The sequence below is a fragment of the Rhamphochromis sp. 'chilingali' genome (genome assembly GCF_963969265.1).
Source record: "Rhamphochromis sp. 'chilingali' genome assembly, chromosome: 22".
Lineage (NCBI taxonomy): Eukaryota > Metazoa > Chordata > Actinopteri > Cichliformes > Cichlidae > Rhamphochromis > Rhamphochromis sp. 'chilingali'.
In genome coordinates, this window is record NC_137950.1 from 23,997,641 (window position 1) to 24,007,842 (window position 10,202).

The following is a 10,202-nucleotide window of genomic DNA, read 5'->3' on the forward strand; positions in this document are numbered from 1 at the left end:
GTTATGTTTTGCTGCATTGTTTGCTATAAATTCCATTCAGAGGCATTTTTCGCTAAGGAGGTGGGCAAACAGAGCTCTCAGTACACAGAAGAGCAGGGTTTCCATCCAGATTCCAACTGGTGGTTATGTGTTATGCTTTGCTAGGGTTAGAGAAATACCGTGGTTTTAGTAAATAAATATGTTACATGTCAAGTCACCTTCCTGAATTCTGCAAGTGCTTCCAGTGCTGCCAGGGTCTAAAAATAGCAACGCAATTAATAATTTTGCAGTATTTAGGAGGAAAAAAAAGAATGTTGCGATTAAACACATTCGTGATAAGCTCACTTTGATGTATTTCTGGCTTCCAAATGCCAGCGCACATCCATAATTTAACAGACATGCCAAAACACAGAATGCTCTAAATTTTCCGATTTGGAAACTATCTTTAGTCTTATTTCGATGGCACTCTTCACACAAAGATAGAAATCATCAGGCTTTTCATCTTTTTTTCAGCAAATAAAATTTAGTCCACCTTTCATAAATAAACTTCACTAAGATCTTAATATCTGACTTCCTGTTGGGGTGTTTTGGTGTTAAATTAGCACATAACCGCTACAGTAATATTAATATAACTTACAGATAATGGAGGAGTAGTTTTTGCTTCTAAAGTAACTGAGTGCAGTTTTCAGCTTTAGATCAGTTAAACAAGGAAGAGAAAAACTGCACGTGGTGGAAAAATAATTGGCATTGAGTAGAGTTTGGCCAGGTTGTCTTAGAGGTGAGCTGAAGTGTTCTTACAGCTCTTACGAGAGCCCAACAGCACTGGGAGTACATCTAAATGGAGAGAGTGACTAGTGTCGAGCAGCCAAGGTGGAGGGAGACAGCTCGAGGTTTCTAATGAGCTCTGCTCTTTTACTGCCAGGCTAATGGAAACCTCGAGAGACCTTCCTTGCATTCTCTTTCTGTGTGTGTGTGTGTGTGTGTGTGTGTGTGTGTGTGTGTGTGTGTGTGTGTGTGTGTGTGTGTGTGTGTGTGTGTGTGTGTGTGTGAGTGAGTGTAAGAGAGAAAGCGTGTCCTCCTTTCTCCCACAGGCAGGCTCGCTCTCCAACACCCTAATGGCTACCTCTGGGACTTAATACCTGGGACAAGTGAAGCTGTAAAGGTCTACCGTCATCAGTTTTTTTCCGTTCCTCCCACTCCTAAATTACTTTTCCTTTCCTTTGGAAAGGACATAAGACTCACCTGATTAACCTACCTTTAGAAGAGTAACAGTAAATAATTAACAAAATGGTATACGGGTGTCTGTCTCCAGCAGCCTCCAGGGGAACCTTTTTAATGTGCCAGAAAGTGTTTATTTAGCAGCAATGACTGACCATTAACTCTGGAGGGAGGATGTCTGGTTCTGTTCTGACATGTAAAACAACATCCAAATTATCACCTCGTTAAAAAGGGTCTAATTCACACGTAACACAGAGGGAGGGTTTGTATACCGCTTTCTCCATCCTAAGCTTCCTTTCTCCTTGCTCCAAGACCACTTCATTTGAATTCTTTGCATTTTATTGTTGGTGGGCTTGAATTACTTTGGCATTATAAACAGAGAGATTTTACATCAATGCCATTCAAGCCTCTTTTTATGATGCCATTGTTTATTTACACTGACACAAGCCAGTGTAATGCCGCCCCGGTGTGTGATTTTGCATAGCACGCTGGCATTGTGTAACCAGAGGAGTTTGACATCTAACAAAGCAGCGCCAGTCCTGACTTACACAGATGTTACTACATGCACTGCAATCCCTAAGTCACTCCAACATAGCCCCCAATCCAACCTTCCTTTTATACAGAACTGCAAAAAAAAAAACAATGCCACAAAATGTGTCTTTTAAAAATGTGTTTGTGTGGGTTTATTTGTGTTTGTTTGAATGACTTTGTCTTCTTATTCTTTGCATCATCCATTTGAGTCAAATGTTGACAGCAACTTCCTGTCAGCCTCCTCTTTTATCCTCTGATTCAGCAGGAGGTTGCTGTCTGTTGCAGCTATATTGTCTTCACTGGTGTGGCTAGTGTTCTCTGCACACCAACAGGAGAAGGATGGGGGATGCAAACCACCACGGCACAGCGCTGCCACTCCCTTCTCCACAGGTCTCCCCTTTCACTATTAACCAGTTGTAATTTGGGGATAAAAGCTGCCTTTTTTCCCTGCTTCTCCACCTCCCCCAAGGTCACTCTGTATTCTTGACCGGGCTACGCCAGCTTAGGCAAAGAGGAGAGGGCTTCCCTCGCCCCTCTACACTGACCAAAGCCTTCTCTGGTAGTGGGTCACAGCTGGTCATCGAGGCCTGCAGTGAGCCCCACCCAGAAATGTAAAAACCAAGTATGACATGTGACACCATTCTTGCACATCAGCAACACAAGTGCGCAGCTGGAAAACTGGAAAAGAAGGAAGAGATTTGAGGATGATGTTTGGGGGAAGAACTGGGAGGCACCGATGAGAAACAGGGTGCCACTGACGAATAATCCACCCATATGGGAACTGAAGGTGGAAGTTTAGTCAACACGGAGGTAGGGCTGAACGATATATCGCATTTGCGATAATATCGCGACATGATCAAGTGCAATTTTCTAACCGCAAAGGCTGCGATTATACTCTGGACATGTCCAAATTCATGGGCTGCATCCTCCTGAGGCCGCATTTGTAGACCGATTACGTCACAGCGACGTGCCGAAGGCTGTCCAAATTACTACCATATCCCAGAATTCATAGCGCGGCCCAGCCAAACTCCAGTTTCCAGCAATGGCGGCCGCTACTAAGTTTTAAAATTACTCATACTAATCTTTCTGGGTCACAAAATAAACTTTTAACATATTTTCAGGCGAGAAAGTAGTTGTGTAAACATCAAATATCTGCTCGGTTTATCAAGATATCCCATATTTGCAAAAGTGCTTCGACGTTTTCAGAGGCGTCTGCTACCCACCAGCTCGACAGCTAGCCGGGAGCTCGAGGGTTACTGATGCGGCCGAGAACGGCACAACTCCCGGCACATCATTTTCAGATCACCGCGGAGTTTCGCTGCTCGCGTTAAACGTAATATATAAGTCACTTAGACAACCTAAAAATGTTATTGTTGGGCTTTTTTCAGTGTTTTGTTTGTTCGTGAGTAAATCGGTTTGGCTGAGATTAAAGTTATTAGATTAGATAAAATAAAACTTTATTAATCCCCCGGGTGGGTTCCTCCTTGGTTTTCACACAGCTGACTAAACGTCAAACAGAAAACTTATTAAACAGAAGTATGAGACAGTCGAGAATTTACACCAGTGTCTGGTTATATTTTAGATAGCAAGAAGCAGACGGCCGAGTTTATTAAACTCCACCGAGACAGCGGTGACGCTAATCAGAACTAGACCGTCCAATTTCACGCCTTTAAACTTTAAAGGCGTGTTTGTGTGTGTGTTTATACAATTGCTATTATGTTTGCACTTTATGTGTAATGTTACTGACTGCAGAGATCAGTAAGATGTGTGTATTTTTTATTTATTAGTTTTATTTATTTAATATTATTTTTTAATTGAATGACTGTCTAGTAGTTCACAGATGTCGAAAAACTGAGTGTGGTAAAGCCACTGATTTTGTTTATGTATATTTCTGCAATCTGCACATTGTACTGACTTTCATTTTAATGTTTACACCAGGGTTCCTTGTCAGCACTTTATGCTCAGATGTTTGTAAGCTAAAAATAAACTATTGTGTATGTTCAAATATACTGTTGTGATTGAAGAAGTTAAATAAAAATGTCAGTCATCAATTCATGCATCACCTCATGTCATCATAACAGAGGTCTGTCTTCCAGGAAAGAACAGTTTAAAATTAATGTAATATAGTATTGGCCATACTATATGATGTATTGCTTGTCTTTGTTTAATAATACAGAAGACAAAGACCTTAAAAAATAATCGCATATCGCATCGCAATCGCAATATTGGGGCAAAAAAATCGCAATTAGATTATTTTCCATAATCGTTCAGCCCTACACGGAGGCACAGTTTCAAACTGCTTGTTTTCACGTTGGCCACTGCTATTGAGGATTTGAGCAGAGGATGTGAACCTGCTGTCAGCTGTACGGTTGGCTGGCCGGGCGCTCATTCCCAGAGGAACTGTGGAGTTCCAGGAATCAGGAAACAATCAGAGGGCCAAAGTATCTAATCATGAATCTGGCATTGTCTTTACTGCAGCTCCATCTGAATGAGAGCCACTTAAACTTTCAGTACTTGATTTTTATCAAACACAGTTTAAAAATAATGTTTTTTTTTAAGTCTTCCTGTACATAACTCAGTAGGTTTTCTGCTGTCGTGCGATTGTTTATGAAGCGTTGTAAGATCCCCTGTGGGGCTTGTAGCTTCCAGCAGCTTTCTGTAGCTCTGCAGATGGTCAACACACAGACCCTGTCAGCAAGCAGACGTGGGTCTGACCTCAGTCAAAGGCTCTTAACCCACCTCTACACATTACCTCCAATCAAGCCTGACCAATCAATACTGGCTATCCCAGAGGGGTCAGGCCATGGAGACATTTGTGTATGATGTCTGACAGTTTCAGTCTTCTGTGACATCAACTGAAGATTATTTGTGGTTTCACAGCTGAGCCTATTACAATAACGCTGTATGTATTGAATGAACAACACTTCCACGTACCCACTGACTTTCCTTAAAACATCCCGTGTATGCAAACATTAGCACTCGATGTTTTGTTGGTCAAATGATGCTCTATAGAACCAGGTGGCCCTTTTGGCCATTCAGAGGAAGAAAGGAGGGTGAGGTCAGTGGCAACAGAAAGTGGATGGGTCACCTACATGGAAATAGGAGCTCCCCTGTGGCGAGCAGATAAAGGACGTGCACCCATCCAGAACCGTCTCTGACATGGTCAAGAGATGCAGTCTGACTCCACCTCAAGAACTAGCAGTGGGGGTAGAGATAAATAACGGCTTTCAAACAGTGCAGACTTCCGCAAGCATCCTAAGTCTGATAGAGGAACTTGGTTTCTTTTCATTTTTTTTAAAGGAAGTTCCCCTTTCAACAATGCTCCACTTGTCCTTTTGTGGTGCTGTAAGTAGCTTTTACTGACACTGCTTTTTAAGTCCGTTTACCTCCACGGTGTTTTATCACAGACTCGATACAAAGGTTGACCAGCGAGACATCCTGCTCAGGGAAGGCACCTATTCAGACAGAGCAATCTCTACAGAACTGGAATCACCTTTGATTGCAAATCACATGAAGTGTGCGATCCAACTGTTATATTACTTTACTTCGACACACCACTTCTTTAAACTCACAACCAGAAGCAAACCTTTTTAAAAATTCTCATGCGGAGAACAAACAGCTGACAGCCTCTGATAGGTTCTAATTAAAACGAGCTTAGTAATAGCACAAGTTAACACCACAATATGAAAACCTATGACACATACCACTATATGGCCGTAAACTATGTTACTGCACCCTGCCCGACATGTGTACAGCTTCTCGTTTAATGCTAAAGCCACTCCGAGGGAGGAGCGACAGCGTCAACAGTGCCTGGGCCTGACAGTGAGCTAAGACCAGAGCCCGCGACACGACAGCAAAACCACAGCACAGTAATTACATATCAAAGCCCCTTCATAGCAAATACGGCTAAATGGGATATGAAGAGAGCAATATGCACCACAGACTGACAGGGCGGGATGAGGACTGTAGTCAACAAGCGTTAGGAATAAATAAAATACTGCAAGTTGAAGAAAACAAAGTCGGTGTGGAAGGAGAGAGGCCTTCAGCTAATGTGCATGAGTTAAAGCATGTTTCAAGGTGACATACAAGATCATACAAACTGAGGGAAAAAACTGATTTAAGCTATTCGCAGTTTCTTAAAAACTTCAATACAAACTTCTATAAACTCTCAAAAAAGCCAAACCACTCCAACTTTTTATGAGCGTTCCTGTCACTTCTCTCTGATTGTTTTATTCCATCAAGTGAAACACAGTTACAAACGTTTGCTTGCTAATTATCTTTGTTCTACACCAGTCTGTGAAAAATCACACAAAAATGAAAGTGGTTAATTTAAAAAAAGCACTTGCACTGTTTTCCCTGTGCTTATTCTTTGGGAGCTATTAGTTTTTTATTTTATGAATGACCTTACTGCAATTATGCCATTAATGTGTGTGCTATAGAGAAGCATACATGTTTTTAAAATTATTATCAGATAACACCGGTTTCGCTTACACTACTCCAGGGAACAGGTGCAAATAGAAAATAAAGAACCAATGTTCCTCTTCACATTCAGTCACAGTGGCCTGCTTAATTCTGAGTCACTCTTTCTGTGTGTGTGTGTGTGTGCGTGTGTGTTCGTCGGGGCTAGTTCATGCATGACCTCACTGCGAAAATGTGTACCTCCTGATACAAGGACCCCTCGGTCAAAAGCATGAATCATGTGTTTGTCTTTGGCACAACTAAAAACTGTCAAAGAACATCAGAAATCCACAAAAGGACTTGTTATCTCCACCTCCTTTCATTTTGAAACTTCTCTTCCCGCTGCCTGCCCGAGTCTTTTCTGCTCTCTCTATCTCTCTCTGCGGCTGCATTTACTTGGTGGAATTCCAACGCTAAATGCGTGCCCATTGGGGGAGGCGAGGATGGTGCAAGCTAGTTACAATGGTGCATGACAGGGAGATTGTGCAAATCAACAAACAATGAGAGGTACGTTACACAACTCAGACACAAACATACACACATAACTGTCTCCATAAATGACCATGATCTCTGATCACATTCCCACAGAAAATATTTCAATGCCACACAATTTTGCTTCTGTCTGGAAAATGTCAGTATTCCCCTCCCAAATTGCCAAATCGTCTCCAGTATTTTATTCTAATGGGACAGTGAGGGGGATCAGCAATGAATTAAGTATAATTTCCCTTCTCTGTCCATCCTCACCCTCGAAAAAGAAACCCTTTTTTTCACTACAGGGACTGCTTACACCAGCTGTTTCACTGTAATGTTCACTCCTCACTGCAGTTCTTTAACAGAAGTATTTCATAACAGGTTTTGCTGTTACCAATCTGAATGAACTTGAACAAAAAGTTCATGGATTTTTGTTTAACATAAGCGCTGTTTAGATGTGCCTCCAAAGCATAAAATGCCTTTATCACAAAAAATAAAACACATAAAAATAATGTGGAGTGTACACTGCTCCAGTGCTGTCGAATAGCTTGTGTTTCCAATGCAAAATAATCAACAAATAATAAAATTCTATCACAAAACCTTGAGTCCTGATTTCTTTACATGGTTTTGAAAAAGTATTGAATTTCATAGTCTAAAAGCTGACTGTACTTTTTCACATTTCCCCATACAAGAAAAGTTGGGCATGCAGTCGCTGGAAGTCAGTTAAATAACCGCCTTCCCAAACCAGTTAATCTGGCTGCAATAAATCAATGATTCTATCAAAGCGAGCACATGAAAAACAAATCACAAAGACGTGATCACAATTTAAAGTGTAAAATCTTTTGATGAACTTTGCTTTTTTTATATTCATACAAAACTTAAATACAAAAAATAAATAAATAAAGATGGTAATTAACCACATTGGGTAAATGTTTTTGAAAGCGTGATTATAACGTAAACAATAACATTGTATCTGTAGGTGTCATTTTATCAATTAGTAAATGATAATAAATCAATAAAATCAGTTGACCATTGGTAAATGAACAGCTGGAACTTTACCTGCATTTTAAAAATAGCTTAAAAAAATACCTGAGCACTGATAAAAATAAGATAAGTAAAATATAACTAAAACGAAACAAAATATGTGTAAAACTAGTATTAGAATATATTTTTAAGTCTGTCTGTGCTGTGACCTGCCAAGTATGGTCATTAAGCTCAATAGTCCCTCAGCTCCTTATATTAACACTTAAGTGACCAGGATAATCTCAGACTGGACCTCTGAAGATGGTAAATGGCTTTTGTTCTATAAAGAATCCTTTCATTGTCTTTTACATGCCATTTACTTGCATTAAGCCCATTGACATAACAATAGCTGAACCCCTTTCAGAGCAACAAACACTATTAGGTAAAATATTCCACGGGACAAACATGTAATAATATTGAGATTTTTTAATTTTCCAAACCTGATCTAACAAATCAACTGATTTTTTACCTTTTTCTTAACTGGGTCTTAACACAGTGAGGTTGGTCAGATTTTCTTGAATTGCGCTTCAAGACTCTTTTCATAAGGCGTTGTAGCTGAGTAGTCTGAAATTTGTCCGTATTTGCTCACTATAAGCGAAGGAGAAAGGTCGGTCAGGACCTGACTGTAGCCCGTACAAACGTAATAAATGAGAAATAATTTAATTAAAACCTCTCCTTGGTCGTAAAATAACACGACTCAATCAAAGAAACTGGAAAAGTAGGTTTGAATCTGACATACAAGCCTGAGTACGCATCCCCGTGGAGGTGCAATATTGCACTGTGTCCAACAGAGATCACTGCACATCGCAGAAACACGCCAATCTCACCGTAATCTCTATCAGGCTACATAATGCGCTTTCAATTCTTCGATTCTTTCAAAACAAAATTACGCACGCGATGGAAGGGGAAAAAAGCAAGCCATTAACCCTCAAAATTAACAGTTAATTAAAAATGCCTAATCTGTGCTGCCGACATCCAAAAGGACGTAAACATACAGAACAAAGCGGAGGTAACAACCCGTGTGTTTATTTAAAGGTTTAAGTTGTGAAATAAACTCAAAACGTGCTGGATAATTGTTAGAATTTGGTGTGCTTTGGTGGGCTCCAAATGAGTGACATATAAATCAATTTATGAGTAAATAGATTAAGCTGTGTTTAAAAAAGAAAAATGACTTAAATGTTGTTGGATTGAAAAATGAACAAGCTTACAAAAAATTGTGTGCAACCTCTAAATCTGACGCACTTTAAAGAAAATCTACAGCCTTTCCGACCCTTGTTTGTCTGGCTTACTAAATAAATTCAGCATCGCTGTTCTGCACTGCATTGCAAATTCTTTCGTACAGTTTCTTCCCCCGGAAAAGTGTATTCGCCCTGCATCCAGATAAACAAACGCCCGGTGATTAGTTTTACCTGTACCACTCCAGCCCGTTGTCATAGTTGCGGTCGAAGAAGTGAGGCTCCGCTCCCACGGCTCTGATGTCAGGATGGACCCGGAGAAACTCCAGCAGAGCCCGGGTCCCTCCTTTCTTCACCCCGATGATGATCGCCTGCGGCAGCTTCTTGCTCCCGGAGCCGTTGGAGAAGCTGGACATGGCGCTGGGCTCCGGGGCTCTTTGGTGCTCCCCGTGCATCTCGTCCCAGTCTTCGGCTCTGTCAGAGTCCAGCTCGTTATTGAGCAGGTCTCTGGACGCAGCGGTCCTGATGGACGGCTCCTCATAGTCACTCTCTATATCCTCCCAGGGCTGCGGTTTGGCTAGCAGTCTGGACACCAGGCCCGTCCTGCTGCTCTCTGTCCTCTTGCCCACCGCAGAACCAGTCTCCTTGCCCCGGTAACTCTCCACGACCAAACTTGGCATGGTGGAACAGTAGCCCACGCATGAGTACAGCATGTATACCCAGATTAAAAACATGATGCTGAGCAGTATTAGTTTCTTCTTCACGGGGCTGGACCAGAAGGCATACAGGTTGTGGAAAATCAGGCTATATTCCATAAGCCTTTCGGTTGAAAACCATATCCCAGCGGCGCATATTGCCTAACTCACTCCCGGTGGCACCTTTGCAATCCTTGCAAAATTAAGCACATGCTCATGAAAAAAACTAAAAATAAATAAACCCTACAAATAAAACAAACAAATAAACTAGCCTAAATAAAAGCGGATGGATCGGTGCATCCAGGAATGAGAAGGCATGGAGGAAACGATAATCACAAGGGTGCTTAAATTTGGGGAAAGTGTTGAGTTGCGACAGGCGCAGCACAGCCCCGCGTGAGCCTCATCTCAGGTTTGCACGAGCTCCTGGGTGAGCGCGAGACCTTATACAGAGACGCGCGCGAGAATGACGGCGGCAACGGCCAATAGCCGCGAGGGAGATAAATATGCAAGGCTTATGTTGATACAAGCCGGCCAATCAGGTGGGAGCATGGGCGAGTCCGGCCGTGGGATCCTGGGTATGGAAATGAGGCGTGTGTGCGGGACTCTGCTGAGAGTTTGGAAAACTTTCACACCGGGCAAAGAGTTCAATTAG

The 10,202-nt window shown here is 41.8% G+C and overlaps 1 protein-coding gene across 1 annotated transcript in view; it reads right to left on the bottom strand.

The window, feature by feature from the left end:
* The window catches only part of hs3st3b1b (heparan sulfate (glucosamine) 3-O-sulfotransferase 3B1b), a 20,307-nt gene extending 10,338 nt beyond the window's left edge, over window positions 1-9,969 (bottom strand). The window contains exon 1 of the mRNA XM_080872985.1: window positions 9,090-9,969. Within this exon, the coding sequence (XP_080729111.1) occupies window positions 9,090-9,670 (581 nt within the window). The 5' untranslated portion in view covers window positions 9,671-9,969. The remainder of the gene's footprint in view (window positions 1-9,089) is intronic.
* Between the last annotated feature and the right edge of the window lie 233 nt (window positions 9,970-10,202).